Source organism: Staurois parvus, unplaced genomic scaffold, assembly GCF_062004578.1.
Source record: "Staurois parvus isolate SC_StPar_1 unplaced genomic scaffold, SC_StPar_1.0 ptg000206l, whole genome shotgun sequence".
NCBI classification, from domain to species: Eukaryota; Metazoa; Chordata; class Amphibia; order Anura; family Ranidae; genus Staurois; species Staurois parvus.
Genome location: NW_028318002.1, coordinates 354,777 through 376,795, shown reverse-complemented (window position 1 = coordinate 376,795; position 22,019 = coordinate 354,777). Strand labels below are relative to the sequence as shown.

The following is a 22,019-nucleotide window of genomic DNA, read 5'->3' as shown; positions in this document are numbered from 1 at the left end:
CCTAATATCTTAATTGTACAGTACAGGACACGTTTTCATAGACTATAAGTCTTACCTAATCTATAAACTGAAAACTGAAGGTGGGCAAAAACATTCCAAACTGAACTGTCATCAGGACCACAAGAAAACAAGGGTTGGAAAACCTGAAAAAAAATGTCAGATGATAGCTTGAAGCACCTTGTGGCCAAAGCTTGCCTCAGCTAGGGCCCTAACATCCACCTGGTAGAATTTGAAAAACATGTGAAAAGAAGACCAGTTGGTGGCCGTGAAAATCTGGGAAGGAGAAACATGGAGATGAGTTGCCTGATCCACCTAGCAATGGTAGAATGGGATGCAGAATGCCCCCTATCAATGTACAGTATGCCATCACTGAAGTGGAAAGAAGACACCACCTAAGGTAGGAAGGAAGGTTTTGATCTCAAAACCACCTTGTCCTTCTGCCAAACAAAAAAGACCTCTTCAATACTTTCCTCTACAATATTCTCAAGGAAAGGAGGTTCTGCTTCTGGATCCTGAACAGAATCAAACAGAATAGAGAATCTGTAGCATTTTCAGATCCTGGAAAGGTTCAAAAAGCCTTAAGATTTTCAGAATTTAGACACAATGGCAGAGAAATCTGTTGTTGTCAGATAAGCCTCATGTTGCATGAGAGAGAGCCAGAGTTAGATAAAGGGAGCACTGCTTAGAGTTTCCTATAGGCCTCTCACAGAATGCTCTTTCATCCCAGATTCCTTGCGAATTTAAACCACCACTGCTATGCAAGAGGATCCCCAGTGGGGTGGATACAGTTATGAAGTGTGGGATGGATGTGGTTTTGAGTTTTTGGGTATAGGATCTGCTATAACCCAGGCATTGGCCAGGTTTCTGTGGCTGTCTATCTGTAGCAGATGGCAGCAGGAGTGCAGCAATGTGCTGTTTGAGTTTTGAGAAAGGTAGAAAGGTGTCATGCAGAAGGCGTGACACAGTAACTGTATCCTCCTGAGACAAAGTCTAAATAGGAGGAGAAAAAAACACAAACTATTGCTTCCACCAAGAAACATTAGAGGCAAAACAGCAGGGCTTACCACAATAAAGTGAATAATATACAAATCCTCTGTCTGTAGAACTGCATATTGTGCTATGGACTGCAGACTGTGTTAGTAAGAGGAACCAATGTAATCATACTTATCCACAAAAACTGGACCTATTATAAGTTCAGGCTCCACCCATCACAGTGGGCATACCATAGAAAGAGTCTTCAGGGTCTGGGAAATGATAGAAATGGGCCATGAGCCTGGACCTGTATAGCACCCTACGGCTAACTACTCACATTGCATTACGTGCAAAGGTTAGCACCTAACACAGTATACAATGCCTGAAGCAAATATTACAGGCTGGAGTCACATGGTGCATTCTGGGTATGGTTCCCAAGGTACATACCGCAGATATCTGAAAAACTGTTAGATAGCCCAGGGCAGTAAGCAGTTACCTATTGATAGATGTTTCAGAGAAAAAAAATTTAATGTTGAAAATGCTTCTCCATGGGAGAACAATTCTATTGCCTAAGGACATTAGCAAAAAATGGAGTCCCATGGAGTGGGTGAGGTTATTTGGTATGCTCTGAGGACGGCCCTAACAAGCTTTTTGCCAGTGTCTAATCATTTAAAGGTAGCTGCATATAACCCGCGGTCTATAAATCCTGTGTACTATACTGTATGATTAGAATAAAATGTTTTTATACATATATTTTAAATAAAGGTAGTTTCAATTATTGCAAACTAGGTAAAATGCTTGGTGGCTATGATAAAACCTTTGATATGGAAAAATAAAGGGATAGCTTTTGCTGAAAGTCAGAAAGTTCTATAAAACAACTGAATATTATAAATATGTTTTCTAAAGTATCTTATTTAAACTTGTTTTGATGTAACATTATAAACAAAAGGACAATCATGCAGTCGACCACTTGATAACTGGAAGCACCCCAGTTGCCTGATTATGGAGAAAATAAAATGGTCAACGTCAACCACCCTTCTGCAGGCACACGCTGCAGGTACTGTAAGTCCTTAACAGACTGATGACTAGGAAGAGGAACTGGTTCCAGTAACAACTAAGAATGGATATCTTCACTTACTATTATGTCTGTCAAGACAGGAGGTGAAAGGAAATCTCCTCAGTCAGACACAAACAGCAAAAAAAAAAAAAAAAATAACAGACATTTTAGCCATACTTTACTCTATCCAAAACTATAAAACAAAAGTTTTCCTTTAGATATACTTTAAGAAGTCTAACAATATTTGGACCCAGAATTCAAATGTTTATCAAAAAAGAATCCATTAGAAAAATATGTGAACTGTGGGTGAAAGTTGTGTGAATCTTGTGTGAAAACATTGATAAACACCTAAGTATTTAACATATTACTTGGTAGCATTTTCTTTATGCTTTGACCCATTAAAAATATAACTTGCTTACCCTGTGCTGTAGAAGATTGGTTAGATGTTAACTAGCAGCTGTTGCTACAGGAATCCCAGAGCTTTGGGAGTTGTCTTGTTGATCGTTATTTGAATAGCCCATTCCATCTTCATTATTTATAGTCTTCTGATTTAGGGAAAAGTAAGATGCACAGAAGATGAATATAAAGAGGAGTATATGAAACCAACAAACCTATCAAATAAGTCACGAGTCTTCAAACTTTCTAGGCAAAGGGCCAGCTTGCGGTCCTTCAGACAGGGGGCCGGACTGTGGCCATTGGCAGTAGAAAAGGTCCCGAAGTCAGTGAGGAAAAAACAATGACCCATCTTTGGCGTCAGTGGGAGCAATAGTGCCCCATCATTGGTATCAGAGGAATTGTGTCCCATAAGTGGTGTCATTGAGCCCCATTGTTGGTGTCATTGAAAGGAATTGCATCCCATTATTGGTGTCATATGAACGAATAGTGCCCCATCATCGTTGTCATGCAGGGGACAATTATGCCCCATCATTGGTGTCAGTGGGCCCCATACTTGGTGTCATTGGGAGGAATTGTGCCCCATCATTAGTGTCAGTGGGGGGAATTATGCCCCATTGTTGGTATCAGTGAATGAAATAGGGCCCCAAGGGCCAGATACAAGCAAGCAAAGGGCCGCAGTTTGGAGACCAATGAAATAAGTCTTTAAAATCATATATCATAGAAACTCTTCTTTCCTTCCATCCTTTCTTAGTTCCTCTCTTCCTATTAATGCTTCTCAGTCACTGACCCAGAATAAGCAGGCAGATAAGATTTTTTACTTCACATTACTGATTTGCAAGATTGTTCTAGACTATGGACTCTGTGTGCTGGGTCACCTTCTTGACTGTTGGGTGCCAATGCTGAACAGGGGCACGTCAATGCCCCAAATACTGTAAATGAATCAAAAGAACTGGCGGAACACCATACCTTGTTAGAACTTTATTGTTCCAGGCAACACCACAAAACCTTGCCTGGGACCTCTTCCTTGGATGCGTTTTACCCAATATTAGGATTAATCATAGACGTCTCAACTGTTTCAGCCACATTTTGGATGAAACCTGTCAGAGAATGAGATCCCAGATAGAGTTTTTGTTGTTTGGAACAATAATGTCTTACCTACAAGGGATTCTACACTGTGCCACTGGTTATTTTTTCTTTGATTTTCAAATTAAGGTCAACAATGACATGCTGAAATGTTCCAGTGATACCAACATCCCTGGTGGAATGGGCTCTGAAAGAGAAAGGAGAAATATGGAGATCAGTTGCCTGATCCACCTAGCAATGGTAGAATGGGATGCAGAATGCCCCCTATGAAAGCCTAACTGAGGTCTCACCTGTTTCAGCCAAATTGTGCGTGAAACCTGTCAGAGAATGAGATCCCAGATAGAGTTTTTGTTGTTGTTTGGAACAATAATGTTTTACCTACAAGGGATTCTACACTGTGCCGCTGGTTATTTTTTCTTTGATTTTCAAATTAAGGTCAGCAATGACAGTCTTCAGATTGCTCTCGGTCTAGGGTTCCTATTGTGAGAGAAATATGTATACTGCTATAGCTGACCTAGAACAATTATGTAGGAAGGGAAGTCAGGACTCCTGTGTTCCATACTTGTTCATCATCATTTAGATCAGCAGGACAGCTAGGCAACTACCTTTTGTCACAAGGAGAAATCAGCAATGACAAACCACAGATTTTTCTTAGCAAATATTTACTGTGAATGTACTCATTTAAGGCTCCTGTAATGTCAAAAAAGCAAATAGTTAACATTTTCATGTAGTTATTTACCTTTTCTTCATTTTTTGTATGCTTGAATTTTTTCTCCTTGTAGTAGTTCCGTTTAGGAAGGACATGCAATAACATTAGGTCACATACAACGGTTGCCTGAAGACATAAGAAATATCAACCCACTCAGATTAAACAAAAAAAAAATAAAAGCTTCATAAAATATACTTCATATCAAAATGTTTCCATTTGACATTTCTCCTCTCTCATGTTTGAACTTTCTCCTGCAGAATATATGTTCAGTTAGGTTATATGGAGCCTTTCTAAACTACCTGTCAAGAAATTGTACATAACAAAAGCATTGCTGAGGAGCACTAAAGCTGCAAACCATTACTCAGCAGAGTATTTATATAAAAAAAAACTAAAACAATTCACCCAGCGAAAGTGCATATACATTTTTTCTGTGTGAATGGGGCAAAAACCAAATGCTGTTAGACTGTCCTGTGCTAGATGGCTGTTTACCATTGGTTTTAACCACCTCCCGCCCACTATATAGTAATATGACGGGCGCAAGGTGGTTCTCTCGTTCTGGGAGGATGTCATATGACGTCCTCCCATTCTCACTGCGCATGCACGGCTCAGGGAGCGCGCAGAGCAGCAATCGGTGGTGCTCTGTGTCCCTCGGACACAGCGGACCACCGATCACGGAAAGAGCTGAAGATGTTGGCTCGGTCATGTGATCAGCTGTGTCCAATCACAGCTGATCACATGTAAACACGGAAATGCCGCTTATCGACATTTCTCTCCTCTCGAGCTGTCATGCTGACAGCTTGAGAGGAGAGGAGAGCCGGTAATTGGCTTTCCATGGAGGGGACATCTACACTGATCATCAGGGCACTGATGATCAGTGTGGCCTGATGATCAGTGTAGCCCCAGCAGTGCCACCTGTCAGTGTCCATCATTGCCTTATATCAGTGCCTCGTGCCAGTGCCCATCAGTGCCACATCAGTGCCACATATCAGTGCACACCAGTGCACATCCATGCCACATATCAGTGCCCATCTGAGCTGCCTTTCAGTGTCACCCATCAGTACCAGTCAGTGCCATTTATCAATGCCAATCAGTGCCACCTATCAGTGCTGCCAATAAGTGCCACCTATCAGTGCCAGTCAGTGCCGCCTATCAGTGCCAGTCAGTGCTGCCTATTAGTGCCAGTCAGTTCTGCCTATCAGTGCTGCATATCAGTGCCATGTATCAGTGCTGCCTTTCACTGCCCATCAGTGATGCCTGTCAATGCCCATCAGTGCCATCTACCAGTGCCTCCTCATCAGTGCCACCTATCAGTGTCCATCAGTGCAGCCTATCAGTGCCCATCAGTGCAGCCTCATTAGTGCACATCAGTGAAGGAGAAAAATCACTCATTTACAAAATTTTATAACAAAAACTAAGAAAAAAAATTTTTATTTTCAAAATTTTCAGTGGTTTTTGGTTTGTTTAAGAAAAAATAAAAAAAACCCAGAGGTGATTAATACCACCAAAAGAAAGCTCTATCTGTCACAAAAAAATGATAAAAATTTCATATGGGTACAGTGTTGCATGACCGCGCAATTGTCATTCATAGTGCGACAGTGCTGAAAGCTGAAAATTGGCCTGGGCAGGAAGGGGGTATAAGTGCCCTGTAGGCTAGTGGTTAAACAAAAAATATTGCATTTGGCCACTAAATGCTAATAAATACCATAGGATTTTCCAATGATACTTAGCGTCATCTAGTAGCTAAATGTGGTATTTTCTGTTTTAAATCAATAAAAAAACATTTATCTAGCACAGGAAAAAGAATAGTAACATTTTTGTTTTCTCCATTTGCATAGAACCAAAGCATATGCACTTTCTCCGAGTGAACTGCTATGCATTTTTTAAAATAAATACACCCCATAAAGTATAACTAAAGGCACAACATTTTTTAGTTTTGGATAGAATAGAGAGGGATTAGAACACCTCTCAGTTTTTATTGCTGTCTGTGTCTCCATTAGGGAGATTCATCTTCTCTATTTGTCTTGTTTACTATTATATTTGAAAGTGAAAGTAAAAGAAAATAACAGATTTTGCGCTGTCCCCAGAAAAGTAATAGAGGGGACATCTTCCAATGGGGACTCTATTTCTGGCAACCTGGGGGTCCCCAAGAGATTCCCTTAATTTGCAAGGATTTCCTCTTACTTCTTGTTTTGGGTATCTTGAGATCTGGGTGTCTCGATTGCGGCGGAGGATTGGTGTAGGGCCTGGGGGATGGTGGCAAAATGTTCATTCAATACAGTCACTCTTGAAGCAGCCTACAAGTTCTTCTGCGGTGGTACTGGGTCCCGGCTTGGACTGCTCACTTTAATCCAACTGGAGGAGATAGGTGTTTCTGGAACTGTGGTCTACGCGGGGACGTCTTGCACATCTGGTGGTCGTGCCCGCGATTGATAGGCTTCTGGTCTAGGGTTTTTGGTTTTCTACAAACGCCATTTCATATTATGGTCCGTAGGGATGTAAGGGTGGCCCTCCTGCATTGCCCAATTTTGGGTCTGTCTAGGTCTCAGCAGAAACTGGCATCCTACCTATTTATTTCGGCCAAAACGTGCTATAGCTCAAGCTTGGAGAACCCCTTTGGTTGTCTTCCAAGGGGTGAAGACCCGGATGAATGATATGTTGATCAATGAACAGATATCTAGCATTCTTCATGATTCTCATCCGAGATTCCTTAAGATTTGGGAACCTTGGATACGTTATTCCTTGCCATCCCTGCCTCCTACTAGTTATGGCCTCTTATAGTCGCTGCCTGTGCTAGCCCTGGATCTGTGATTTTTCTAGTTTCTCTTTCCTCCATGTTTTCTTTCTGATTCCTTTTTTTTTTTTTCCTTTCTTCTAACCTTTATTCTTTCCTCTTCTTTTTCCGGTAATATGTTGGATTACTGCTGCTAACATTTGCTTCGGCTTTTTGCCGTCCATCCTTGATGTCATTGGACATTTCGTTATTTAGCTAATACAAGTCAGCAGGATGTATCTGTTTATGTGTTATTGTTCTGCTCTGCCCCTGCGTGGGCATATCTTGAGCTTGTTGTATTCTTAAAACAAAACTTTCTTAATAAAAATATTGAAACAGAAATATATATTGTTCACTTGCAATTTTATATGTTTTTGATGAGGAGTTAGCGCACTACATTTATTTGTAGTTTATTTAAGTTTTACCTTAATCACACCACATTTATTTCCTAGGACATTTCTGTCTTTAGAAGATATCCCTAGTTTTGAATACTGATCAACTTCAAAATAAATTTTCACATGATTTGTGGTTGATAATACCAATTCATGTGACCTTGGATTTTAAAAGCAACATTTTTGAAAGAGTGCTACCTCTAGAGCAAAACAGTATTAAACACCTATGAACTTTGCTATGCTCTGAACAATTATTGGATTATTTGTGAATATATTGTATGATCAGGTCATCCTCCTACATCAAAGTCCCTTCTAGTTAGTTATTAATTTTTTTACCTTTTTTTTCTTTCAATTTTTACCATTAATATATAAACTTTTGTTTTTTGCAAGTTTTTGCTTGCTTTTTTATGCTAATAATACACAATTTTTAAAAACACCTCCATTTAATTTGTAAATAGCTTAGCTAATTCTTGTACCAGCACCACATATTTATAGGGGACTATATATATATATATATATATATATATATATATATATATATTTATTTATTTTTTTTAAATCACTGTACTAGTATGTCAATCATTTGCACAGGCTCCACAAATCATCACCATAATTTTCCTAATACATTTTTTTCTAGGATCCCTGATGCCATTTAGTGGCAATAATGCAGTATTTTTTCCTAAAGTACTAAAGTGCACCAATTTAGAAAAATACTGCATTATTGCCACTAGATAGCACTGACAATTGAGTAAAGGGAATATATGTATTAGGAAAATGATGAATGGTTGACATAATCACAGATCATTTTTTTTTTATAACTAGACCCAGTGTCATTTAAAATGAGACAAATCAAAGAATACAATTTGCACTTTAAATTGACACTACTAGTAGTTACTACTACTACTACTGTTGCTATTAGTTTAAACGTTAGCACTAATTGAACTACATTTTTCTATTCGTTTTTTAATTTTTTTTGTGTTAAAAATGCAAAGAAAAAATAAATCACAAGCAGGAAACCTTGCTAAGCAAGTGTTGCTTGTTCCAAAAACTGCTATATGTATTACTTCAAAATGATAAATACTGACAAAGTTTTTCCCAATTTAACAGCCCCATAGCTGAAATGTAATAAATACCTCATAATGGGCATAAATGGATAGTTGTTGAAGTGATTCAAATGCAACAGGTCAGCTGTATAGTGTCCTTTGGAATACTTTATAATAGACCAATATGCTAGTGCATTTTGTTTTGGCTTATCCTCTAAGTTCAGACAGTGTCTGTTTCATAGCTGGATGGTCAGCTGCTTCTTCAGCCTTCCCCATGAGTATGAACTGTTTTCAACACTACAAGACAAGAAAGCTGCAGAAATGATCACTGCCACAGCAGCAGACAGCATGCTACTGACAGAATAGGCTACTCAGATGTAAATCTTTAAATTTGTGTTACAAGTAGAAACAGATCTGTTTGCAATATAATCCTGTACATCAGCTTCATCTTTGTATATTACTGAGCAGGAAGAGTCTACATCTGGTTTACTATTTATTTGCAGTACTACTTTGTACCACACGAGGTCACTGTGAATTACTGCACCAAAATGCAGAATACAGAATATCAAGGGGACTAAATGTAGTTAGACAAGACCCCAAAATATAACCAAGGTTAAAAAGGAACTTTGCAACTCTTTAGTTTGGATTAAAAATGTCTAAAAGAGCTAAATGCAAATAAAGAAAAGTAATTAATTACAATATACACAATTTTAAACTTACCACTCCAAAAATACCAATTCCTGAGCCTATTGTTGTCATTGTTGGGATTATATTAAATTTTCCTCCCTGAAATGAACATAAAGCTGTCTTAATGTTGACTCTAAACTGCTTGACATTTGAGCTATGTACACTTATAGAAATATGTCTGTGACTCAAGACAACTCAGATAATTACATTTCCCAGAAAGTGAATTTGATGGAAAAATAGTATAACTGCTACTACTAAACTTTATTTATAGGCGTACCTCGGTTTACGAAAGCCTCCGTTAATGTAATTTACAGTTTATGAATGAAAATTCATTGAACATAATGCCTTGGTTTACAAATTTTTTTCACAATATGAAGTAAGCTTCCCACCTGGGAAGTTTGTAATGCCGCCCCCTGCCTTTAAAGTGCACTTTATAAAGAGTTTTGAACAGATAAGACTTTTTTTTACTTTTTTCTGACCTCCGGAATGGATTAATTAGTTTTCAATGCATTTACAAATTAATTTTTAATCATGTACCTGTACAGTATTTATGCCTTTAAAGTGCACTTTACAAAGAGTTTTGAACAGATAAAAATTTTTTTTTACTTTTTTCTGACCTCCGGAACAAACAGATTAATTGGTTTTCACTGCATTGACAAATTAATTTTTAATCATGTACCTGTACAGTATTTATGCCTTTAAAGTGCACTTTACAAAGAGCTTTGAACAGATAAAACATTTTTTTTACTTTTTTCTGACCTCCGGAACAAACAGATTAATTGGTTTTCACTGCATTGACAAATTAATTTTTAATCATGTACCTGTACAGTATTTATGCCTTTAAAGTGCACTTTATAAAGAGTTTTGAACAGATGAAAAACTTTTTTTGTACTTTTTTCTGATCTCCGGAACGAACGGATTAATTGGTTTTCAATGCATTCCTATAGGAAACCGCGTTTCGGTTTACAATTTTTCGCAATATGAAACGTCCCGGAGAATGAGTTCAATTCATAAACCAAGGTATGCCTGTACATGGCTTCTTTCAAAACATAATAAATACAGAATAATCAAATGTAAAATACAAATAATTGACCAATATCTAGTTAAAACAAATCAGTTAGCAATAGTATTACAATACATATACGTTTTTAGGATTCTTTTTGATTATGAATCTGTAACCTTGCATTACAATTAGACATGATGCAATCCAGGAAAGACATATGTAGATAAAATAACAGATGATCCAATACTGACCCCTGAGAACCTTAAAGTGGTATTAAAGGCTGTTTAAGAAAAAAAATCTTCCCTCCAAATTCAGGACATAATGTGTTAGCATGCATGGCATAGTCGCACATTATGAAAGACTTACCTTTCAATGAAGCCCTCCAGTGGTGCATTGTCATCGCTGAGAGGGCTTCCATCTTCACCCAGTCTTCCTTCTGAGATTGTGGGCTCTGTCCACTTGAATTGCTGAGCTGCAATGATATCACTCTTGCACAAGCGCATGGGAGCCACAGCCCTGGCACAGCAGGGCTCGAAGAAAGGGATAGCATGCCATCACTTTAGATCCCAGCGCACATGGGCAGGAGACATCACCGGCTGCAGAAGAAGTGAACATTTCCTAAATGGTGCACATATAGGAGATATTCCTTGTACATACAAGTAAACTTTATTTTAAAGTGTTACTAAACCCACAACAGTATAATCAGTCTGTATATGCAGTAAAGCATGCTTGTTATATTCACTGTGGAACCTAAGGGGTTAATCCTCTGCATTGTGTAAAAAAGATAATTAATCCTGACCTCTCCAATCCTCTCCTTCTTCCAGTGCCCCCTCTTATCTCCTGATAGAACACAGCCTTGGGGACACTCTGCACATGCTCAGTTTGATGTGTATTGCTAGAGTGTTTTTTCTTTTTCTTGGGCGGGTGTATGTGATCAGCATAGGGTCAATCAGCGCAATCTAGACAGAGGGTCATGAGTTATGCAATCTCATAGAACAATCAGAGGAGAATGAAAGCTTCTCCTACAACCTTTAACCAGTGCTCAGCTGAACACTGATAGAAGTCACAAGACTACTCTAACTGCTGATGAGAAAAGGTATTTAGCAGTTTATATTTACTAAAATAATTGCATTTTTGTGTTCTGTGTACTGTGGGAGAGCAGATAGAGTGAATGCAGGGTCCTGGGCTTAATAACACTTTAAAGTGTTACTAAACCCACTACAGTAAAATCAGTCTGTATATGCAGTAAAGCAAGCTTGTTATACTCACTGTGGGACCTAAGGGGTTAAGCCTCTGCATTGTGTAAAAAAGCTGTTTGATCCTTTCTACTCTGCCCCTCCTCTTGTTGAAATAACCACCTGATACAGACTGAATCCGTAGTCGCATGCACATGCTCAGTTTGGTGTGTATTGCTAGAGAGTTTTTTTTTTCTTGGGAGAGTGCATGTGATCAGCACAGGGCCAATCAGCACTGTTCAGACAGAGGGTCAGGACTTTCACATCCTCCTGGAGCAGAAAGAAAACTCCTCCTACAAGCTTTAATCCGTTAGCGCCGGTGCCTTCCGACCCTATTAAGGGTTTCAGAAGCTGGGAGGCGGGATTGTAAGGTCATGTGACCACCATGATTTCCGTCACGGCGGTCACATGATTGGGAAAGGTCCCGATCGAAAGAGGAGATCGGGACCTTTCCGCGAGTACCGGACATGTGTGCTGGGAGCGCGCAGGGCATGAGCTCTCAGCACATATGTCTTTGTTAATTGCACGCAAATGTGCGGCCGCTTGGTGTCAAGGCCCAGACACCGGGAGGTTGCACATTTGTGTGCGGCCGCCGTGAAGAGGTTAACCAGTGCTCTGCTGAAGTCACAGGACAGCTCTAACTGCTGATGAGAAAAGGTATTTAGCAGTTTATATTTACTAAAATAATTACAATATCATGTTGTGTGTACTGTGGGAGATCAGATATAGTGAATGTAGGGTCCTGGGTTTAGTAACACTTTAACCCCTTGGCGCCGGCCCTTTAATGGTTTCAGAAGCCGGGAGGCACGGCGGGGTTTAGAGTCATGTGACCGCCATGACATGCCGTCACATGATCGGGAAAGGTCCCGATCAAAAGAGGAGATCGGGACCTTTCCGTGAGTACCAGACATGTGTGCTGGGAGCGCGCAGGGCGCGCGCTCTCAGCACATATGTTCTTTTATAATAGAATGTAAATGTGCGGCAGCTTGGCGTCAAGGCCCAGATGCCGGGAGGCCGCACATTTGCGTTTGGCCGCCGTGAAGAGGTTAAGCTTACCTGTAGGTACAAATCAACAAGCGGTGTTTACTACCGCTTTTACAAGACGTTGATGTAGCACATTTACAACTCATATGGCTAACCCAGTCTAACCCTAGACTACAGAGAACCATCATTTTTGCAGTCTATAATATAAATTAATGATCAAATGTATCAAAAGTTAAAGTGAGATCTGGACATACAAACAGCTTAGACAGAAAAACATAGTATCGCTTCTCAATACCATTACAATGATTCATTACGATATTCACTCAACTGAATAAACACTACCTGAACAAAACTGAGAAGACATGTTCAGCAGCAGTACACTCGGATAACAGTGATTACCTAGCTCTTGCAATATTTTTACATGGGGTAGTGTCTGTAGACACAAGGCCTACGAACTGGCTATTTAAAAAGGTGGGTAGGCATGGGATTAGCATCCACAACAGTGTGGTAGAAGCCTGTTCGAAGTCAGGAGAACTGAAAATAATTCAAAACTTTTAGTGCATACTGGGAATACTTTGCAAATATCCACACATATTTATAAGGCAGTAACTTTGACATGAACTAAACATTCACTTCAGGTGAATCTTCCTGGTGTACGTGTTTTAAACTGCACGGCCTGATTCACTTGCAAAAAATGTCTGATGAATGTGACATTCACTGCTTTATAAATAGGCCCCTTAGCCCTGGCTCACACTGAATGCAACTTTGAAATCAAGCTACTTTACTTGAAGTAGCACGATATCAAAGCCACACGTCCGTGTGATTTCAGGTGAGACTTGCCTGACATCTGTATGACTTCATGCACAGATGCCTATGCAAGTCGCGCCTGAAGTTGCAGAAACTAGTGCAGGAACTATTTTCAAAACCGATTTAAAAGGGTGCAGCTTGTCGTGCGATTTGGAACTGTCAAATTACATGACAAGTTGCAGCGGTGTGAACCAGGGTTTAGTGAACTAGCAAGAACCAGATGAGATCCTGTTTCCTACAAGATTGTTTAAATGGCTTTGAAAGAACATTTGTATAAAGTTTAAGAATTTTAAAAAATTTTTGTTTGCTATGCACACTAATAACTTGTGACAATGTGGCATGTAAAGCAAGGGTAAATATTCCCATATGTCCTTAAACAATGACAATTCAGGAGTGTATGACTATTTTTGGACAGGCTCACATTTTGCCTTTGGGTTCTAGGGGATTAAAATACACCACTTGTACATTCTTTCCATATATATGCATAATGTGACTCACATCACGAAAGGTTGGCATGTAGAAAAGGTGACCATTTTAAGGGATGGTTTCTTTGTTTTATCTCTCAGTTGGCTGTATAAGCATGTAGACATTTTAGAAAAGTATTATTTGAACACCATAATGACCCAGTTTTATTCATATCTGCCAAATGTGCTAATATAATAATATTTAATCAGATAAAAGGTAGGGATGTTGTTGAAAGCAACTGCAGAATTATTTGATCATCTCTGTAATTTTTTAAATAAAATAAATTACAGAACTAAGTATTTACTGAAATAATATTGGATTAATAGTATCATTTAATCAAAAGATTTATTTTCATCAGTAAAATTTAATCTACTAAAATATATTAAATAGTTCTGCTTTGTTAAATTTTGCACATCTCAAAACTAACTCCTTCCTAGTAAAACAGAGTAAATATTAATGAACCTTGCTACAAAGGCAAATAAACCTGATTGAAAAGAAACAACAAAGTGATCGTATGGTAATTAAATCTCTAGAGATTGCTAGACTGAGCTTTTGATCAAAAAGAGAATAAACTATTGGTATTACGTTCTGATCTTGATATGTATAAATTATTACTCTATTGTGTAATATAATTAGCCATTAAGTATCCTGTATAATAATAACAATGACTGCAACAATAATATTTGAAACTAACATTACCTCTCCATTCACTAAGATGTCAAAGCGAATACCAAAGACCTTGAATAAACTTCTTTTCTTTACACCATTATCTTTGTAGTACCTTGCATGTCTTTAAGCGACAAAAAAAAAAAAACATCATTCAAAAAAGTCACCCTTGAGATTGCACTTCAAGATCACCCAAAGATATTTTTTTTTACAGGAAATGGACAAACAGCAGCATGATAAAAAAATAATAAAATTATGTTACGGGGACTCGGAAAAAAAAATGCTGTATTATTTTTAGTAAAAAGTCTGCAGCATAAATGTTTTTGTCTCTAGTTCCATTTTACAAGTAAAATTATAACTGCAACTTTATCCATTTACTATTGCTTTGTGCAGCAATTTTCTCTACCTGTCTGGTATTTACAGTTTACTTTCTAAGAGTACACATGTAAAGATTAGCACTGTTTGTTCGGTAAAACCAAATTGAAACATGACATACCTGAAATTAAAGCCTTGTGAGGCTGAGTTCTCATCATTGAGTCCATGGAAACTATATGTGGGTTTACAATACTTCCATGGCCAATCCAGATCACACTGCCAGTCGATTATAATGCCAATGGTCCCTCCCTACAAAACAGTATTATTGTTAAGACATGATAAGTTACAAGGACACTGTGCAAACAACGTGTGAGAGCATGGTACGCTTAAAGAATACGTACACCCACATCCTGTAAAATAACCGATTCAGTTTAAAATAGAAATGAAAGGTAAAACATTTGTTTAGATATAAAAAAAAAACATTATAAATGCCCTTTCCCTTTTTTATAAGTGCTCCCATACTCTTTGTTCTCAGCTGCACACTGGTCTTCCCAGTGAATGGCTGTGCGGGGTTTGGGGAGGGGTGGGTGAAAGGATTTCAGCACATGCCTGATCATTGGATTAGCTGTCAGCACAGCCAGAGAACTGACCATGCTGTGCTCTCCTGCCTAGTGTGGTCAGTTTTTAACAGGAAAGCAGAGGGACTGGCAAGAATACCAGGGATTTCACACAAAGAAAGCATTACAAAGAAATCAGGATACTTTTTCATACAAGTACATGATACAGCAGGCACATATCAGGAATATGAAATGTTGGGTTTACATATTTTGTAAGTGTGCTGCAACTCGTAATACAATGTAATACAATCACTTTGTATTGGCTTAAACACATTTTTAGTCCTCATGCACACCGAATGCTTTGGCCAACTCTCCTAGATGCCTTTCCTCCTGGCACCGACTTTATTTTCCATGCAAAGAGTTACATTTTCATGAAGATGCTGTATTTTATACATCAGGGAGGTTCCTTAAAACAGATCTCAATGCAAATTTAAAAATTAATATGTGCTTAGTTCATTACAAATATTGTTCAACCAAACTAATTCTTAATACTGATAGCTGTCCAAAGCTGAAATCAACAGCCTTGTTGGCTCCTCTGCAGAGCATTTCCTAAGTGGCATTGCCTGGTGACATGTGGGAGAGATTTACTAAAACTGGAGCACTCAGAATCTGGTGCAGCCAGGGCCAGTGCTTCCACTAGGCAAACTAGGCAGCCCCCTAGGGCTCACGGCCACCTAGGGGCTCCTGGTTGCACTCAACTCGGTGTGAGGCGCCACCAAGTCATGAATGATCCTTCAGCTGAGAGGGGAGGAAGAAAAAATAGAGGAAGATGCGGGGTGTCTGGGGCCAGGGTAGCAGCTGAGCTGTCACTCCTCACAGTGTTCTTCTCAGACTCAGTCCCTTACTGCAAGCCGGCTGGCAGCTGCTGATCAGTGTGGAGTCCCAGCCCTTCTCTTCCATTCATCAGCAGAGGCAGAGCTGCGCCTGTGGAAGAAGGTAATGTCTGACTCTGATGTCTCGTGTCTGTGTGAGTGTGACCCAGCCGGTCATCTATGACATGTGCAATATGTCAGTGAGTGATGACATCATCACGACCCCAAAGCCTGCTCTGCTAGTGCCTTCTGGGCCTGCTGATCTGTATCAGTATTGGGGGCGGTGTGTTGTGTAGGATCTGTCACTGCACTGTATAGGATCGCACAGTTCAACTGCCTGCTGTCACAGCATTTCATCTCCCCCATTGCCTGAGGAATTCCAGCCTGGGATCTGTCAGAGTGTGGATCTCTCATCCTCCACTCACTGCAACTGTCACACTGTCACTGCCAGTCATAGATACAGTCCGTCTGTGACACTGTGTCTTTAACCACTTGCCTACCGGGCACTTATACCCCCTTCCTGCCCAGGCCAATTTTCAGCTTTCAGCGCTGTCGCATTTTGAATGACAATTTTTTTTTCACACAAATAGAACTTTTTTTTGGTGGTATTTAATTGCCACTGGGTGTTTTATTTTTTGCACTATAAACAAAAAAAGAGCAAAAAGTTTTTCTTTGCTTCTATAAAATTTTGCAAACAGGTAATTTTTCTCCTTCACCGATGTAAGTTCATGAGGCTGCACTGACAGGCAGCACTGATGGGCACTGATAGGCAGCACTGATGGGCACTGATAGGTGGCATTGATAGGCGTCACTGATGAGGTGGCACTGATGATGCTGCCCTGATGGGTGGCACTGCAGGACACAGGTGGGTGGCACTGCAGGGCACAGGCGGGTGGCACTGATGGGTACAGGTGGGCGGCACTGATGGGTACAGGTGGGCGGCACTGCTGGGCACAGGTGGGTGGCACAGGTGGGCAACACTGCTGGGCACTGATCATCAGGGCACTGATCATTAGTGCCCTGATGATCAGTGCCGATCACTTCTCTGACAATTGCTGGTTATCGGCAATGCTTTCCTCATGCTGTGACAGCTTGAGGAAAGTGCAACCGATTACCGTCAACTGTATTTACCTGGTGATCTGCTGTGTCACGGGGAAAAAGGCCGCCGTGATTGGCCGTTTACCATATCCCGTGATCAGCTGTGTCCATAGGACACAGGTACGTCCCAGGTATGCACCGCTAGGGGCGTGCAGGGGGTCTGTTCTGGAATGACATCCATGGAACCAGACAACCATGCTGTAGCTGTCCTTCGGCTATAGTGTGGTAGGGAGCTGGTTAATATTGACGCTGGTGGCATCTTATGGCACTTATTTTTACAAATTAAAAGAAATGTAGCAGTTTCATGTTTTGTTGGTTTAATATTTTCTACTGTTTTTAAAAGAACTAATTTTTTTTGGGGGGGGGCACAAGTAGCTGGTCTTTCCTAGGGCGTAAAAATAGTCTAGCATCTGCCCTGGGTGCAGCTGTGCATGGTAGCCAATCAACTTCTAACCTCAGCTTGTTCATTTAAGCTTTGACAATAAAACCTGGGAGCTAACTGGTTTCTATGCAGAAATGCGTGATTTTGCACTCTCTAGCCTTAGCAAATAACCCCCAGTATGTCTAATGTATAGGCACTTTTAGCTGGAATCTGAAGTTAATGCATATGAGACATTTGCATCCTGCTGTGAAGTTAACATCCCCCTTCGTCCCTACCCAAAAATCACAGGGGAAGAAGGATGAAGGAAGGCTTTGCAGTCAAGTGGCTGCATCTAAAACCCCTACAGGAAGGTATTTTTAGTGAATCTATTTTGTTTTCTTATGCTGTGGACTAGCTTTGAATTTTGATTTGGCGGGTCTCAACATCAAGCCTTGCCATCTACATTTACAGTACATGCTTTATCTACCGATACCTTATATGCTATGTCACTGAACTTCTGTCCTGTTTGCTCCACAATATATCCAAGTCGAAAAACAGGACAAAGTGGGTCTGTATCTTTGTCATAGATACATTTCTTTAGGTAATCACTGGTTACAGATTCCACTAAATTCTGTCTGCAAAGTAAAAATAAACCATAAAAAAGTCAAGAACGCAAACATTTTGATCACATCTTTTGATGGTGGTAAGTAATCACATAAAAGTTTGTTTGGTTGCGCACTCTGCTTATTAACAATAACAAAAATTTTTCTAAATAACAAGTAAATGCTTACACATAAGAACCAACTATACAGACCACTTTAAACACGTCTCAATGTATTACACACACAATAAAGTAGAGTACAAATAAGTAACTAAAAGTGATAAATTACAGAGTGGTTTCATTTTTATTGTTCCCCTAATGTAAGATCTAAGGATATCAGTTCCAAAAAAAAAAAACCAAAAGCCACTTGGAGTTCAAAACCTATTCATACATATATATATATATATATATATATACACACACACAGTATCTCCCAGAAGTGAGTACACCCCTCACATTTTTGTCAATATTTTATTATATTTTTTCATGTGACAACACTGAAGAAATGACACTGCTACAATGTAAAGTATAATAATACTCAACACACAGCCATTGATGTCTAAATCGTTGGCAACAAAAGTGAGTACACCCCTAAGTGAAAATGTTCAAATTGGGCCCAAAGTGTCAAGATTTTATGTGGCCACCATTATTTTCCAGCACTGCCTTAACCATCTTGGGCATGGAGGTTGCCACTGGAGTCCTCTTCAGCTCCTCCATGACGACATCACGGAGCTGGTGGATGTGAGATACCTTGCGCTCCTGCACCTTCCGTTTGAGGATGCCGTACAGATGCTCAATAGGGTTTAGGTCTGAAGACATGCTTGGCTAGGCCATCACCTTTACTCTCAGCTTCTTTAGCAAGGCAGTGGTCATCTTGGAGGTGTGTTTGGAGTTGTTATCATGTTGGAATACTGTCATGCGGCCTAGTCTCCGAAGGGAGGGGATCATGCTTCGCTTCAGTATGCCACAGTACATATTGGCATTCATGGTTCCCTCAATGAACTGTAGCTCCCCAGTGCTGGCAGCACTCATGCAGCCCCAGACAATGACACTCCCACCACCATGCTTGACTGTAGGCCAGACACACTTGTCTTTGTACTCCTCACCTGATTGCCGCCACACACGCTTGACACCATCTGAACCAAATAAGTTTATCTTGGTCTCATCAGACCACAGGACATGGTTCCAGTAATCCATGTCCTTGGTCTGCTTGTCTTCAGCAAACTGTTTGCGGGCCTTCTTGTGCATCATCTTTAGAAGAAGCTACCAATTTGATGCAGTGTGTGATATATGGTCTGAGCACTGACAGACTGACCCCCCACCCCTTCAACCTCTGCAGCATTGCTGGCAGCGCTCATACGTCTATTTCTCAAAGACAATCTCTGGATATGACGCTGAGCACATGCACTCAACTTCTTTGGTTGACCATGGCGAGGCCTGTTCTGAGGGGAACCTGTCCTGTTAAATCACTGTATGGTCTTGGCTACCGTGCTGCAGCTCAGTTGCAGGGTCTTGGCAATCTTTTTATATCCTAGGCCGTTTTTATGTAGAGCAACAATTCTTTTTCTCAGGTCCTCAGAGTTCTTTGCCAGTTACTTTGATGCCATGTTGAACTTTCAGTGAACAGTATGAGAGAGTGAAAGCAATAACACCAAATTTAACATTTCTGCTCCCCATTCACATCTGAGACCTTCTTTAGAAAGGCAGTGGTCATCTTGGAGGTGGTTTGGGGTCATTATCATGTAGGAATACTGCCCTGTGGCCCAGTCTCCAAAGGGAGGGGATCATGCTCTGCTTCAGTATGTCACATGTTGGCATTCATGGTTCCCTCAATGAACTGTAGCTCCCCAGTCCCGGCAGCACTCATGCAGCTCCAGACCATGACACTCCCACCACCATGCATGACTGTAGGCAAGACATGCTTTCTTTGTACACCTCACCTGGTTGCCGCCACACACACTTGACACCATCTGAACGAAATCAGTTTATCTTGGTCTCATCAGACCACAGGACATAGTTCCAGTAATCCATGTCCTTAGTCTGCTTGTCTTCAGCAAACTGTTTGCGGATTTTCTTGTGCATCATCTTTAGAAGAGGCTTCCTTCTGGAATGACAGCCATGCAGACAAATTTGATGCAGTGTGCGGCGTATGGTCTAAGCACTGACAGGCTGACTCCCCACCCCTTCAACCTCTGCAGCAATGCTGGCAGCACTCATATGTCTATTTCCTAAAGACAACCTCTGGATAAGACGCTGAGCACGTGCACTCAACTTCTTTGGTTGACCATGGTGAGGCATGTTCTGAGTGGAACCTGTCCTGTAAAACCACTGCATGGTCATGGCCACCGTGCTGCAGCTCAGTTTCAGGGTCTTGGCAATCTTCTTATAACCTAGGCCATCTTTATGTAGAGCAACAATTCTTGTTTTCAGATCCTCAGAGAGTTCTTTGCCATGAGGTGCCATGTTGAACTTCCAGTGACCAGTATGAGAGAGTGAGAGCAATAACACCAAATTTAACACACCTGCTCCCCATTCACACCTGAGATCTTGTAACACTAATGAGTCACATGACACCAGGGAGGGAAAATGGATAATTGGGCCCATTAATGGCTGTGTGTTGAGTTATTTTGAGGGGACTGCAAATTTACACTGTTATACAAGCTGTACACTCACTACTGTACATTGTAGCAAAGTGTAATTTCTTCAGTGTTGTCACATGAAAAGATAGAATGAAATATTTACATAAATGTGAGGGGAGTACTCACTTCTGTAACATACTGTGTGTGTATATATATATATATACACACTATATTGCCAAAACTATTGGGACACTTCTCCAAATCATTGGATTCAGGTGTCCCAATCACCTCCATGGCCACAGGTGTAGAAAATCAAGCACCTAGGCATGCAGACTGCTTCTACAAACATTTGTGAAAGAATAGGTCGCTCTCAGGAGCTCAGTAAATTCAAGCGTGGTACCGTGATAGGTTGCCACCTGTGCAATAAGTCCATCTGTGAAATTTCCTTGCTACTAAATATTCCACAGTCAACTGTTAGTGGTATTATAACAAAGTGGAAGCACCTGGGAACAACAGCAACTCAGCCTTGAAGTGGTAGGCCACGTAAAATGACAGAGCAGGGTCAGCGCATGCTGAAGGGCACAGTGCACAGAAGTCACCAACTATCTGCAGTGTCAATAGCTAAAGACCTCTCAACTTCGTGGCTTTCAGATTAGCACAACAATAGTGCATAGAGAGCTTCATGGAATGGGTTTCCATGGCTGAGCAGTTGCATCCATGCTTTACATCACCAAGTGTAATGCAAAGCATCAGATGCAGTGGTGTAAAGCATGCTGCCACTGAACTCTAGAGCAGTGGAGATATGTTCTCTGGAGTGATGAATCACGCTTATTTGTCTGGCAATCTGATGGATGTGTCTGGGTTTGGTGGTTGCCAGGGGAATGATACTTGCCTGACTGCATTGTGCCAAGTGTAAAATTTGCTGGAGGGGGAATATGGGGTGTGGTTGTTTTTCAGGGGTTGGGCTTGGCCCCTTAGTTCCAATGAAGGGAACTCTTAAGGTGTCAGCATATCAAGATATCTTGGACAAATTCATACACCCAACTTTGTGGGAACAGTTTCGGGATGGCCCCTGCCTGTTCCACCATGACTGCGCACCAGTGCGCAAAGTAAGGTCCATACAGACATGGATGAGAGAGTTTAGGGTGGAGGAACTTGACTGGCCTGCACAGAGTCCTGACCTCAAGAGGAGACTGTGAGCCAGGCCTTCTCATCCAACATCAGTGCCTGACCTCACAAATGCCCTTCTGGAAGAATGGTAAAACATTCCCATAGACACACTCCTAAACCTTGTGGACAGCCTTCCCAGAAGAGTTGAAGAGTTGAAAGGTGGGCCAACTCAATATTGAACCCGGACTAAGACTGGG

General features: G+C 40.6%; 1 protein-coding gene across 1 annotated transcript in view; it reads right to left on the bottom strand.

Moving 5' to 3' along the window:
• LOC149461290 (P2X purinoceptor 1-like) overlaps window positions 1–22,019 on the bottom strand; it is a 73,297-nt gene that overhangs the window by 2,324 nt on the left and 48,954 nt on the right. Inside the window, exons 8-13 of the mRNA XM_089678528.1 lie at window positions 17,966–18,107; window positions 14,766–14,893; window positions 14,303–14,393; window positions 9,143–9,208; window positions 4,248–4,343; window positions 2,449–2,574 (exon numbers count right to left, since the gene is read on the bottom strand). Of these exons, the coding sequence (XP_089534654.1) occupies window positions 2,476–2,574; window positions 4,248–4,343; window positions 9,143–9,208; window positions 14,303–14,393; window positions 14,766–14,893; window positions 17,966–18,107 (622 nt within the window). The 3' untranslated portion in view covers window positions 2,449–2,475. The remainder of the gene's footprint in view (window positions 1–2,448; window positions 2,575–4,247; window positions 4,344–9,142; window positions 9,209–14,302; window positions 14,394–14,765; window positions 14,894–17,965; window positions 18,108–22,019) is intronic.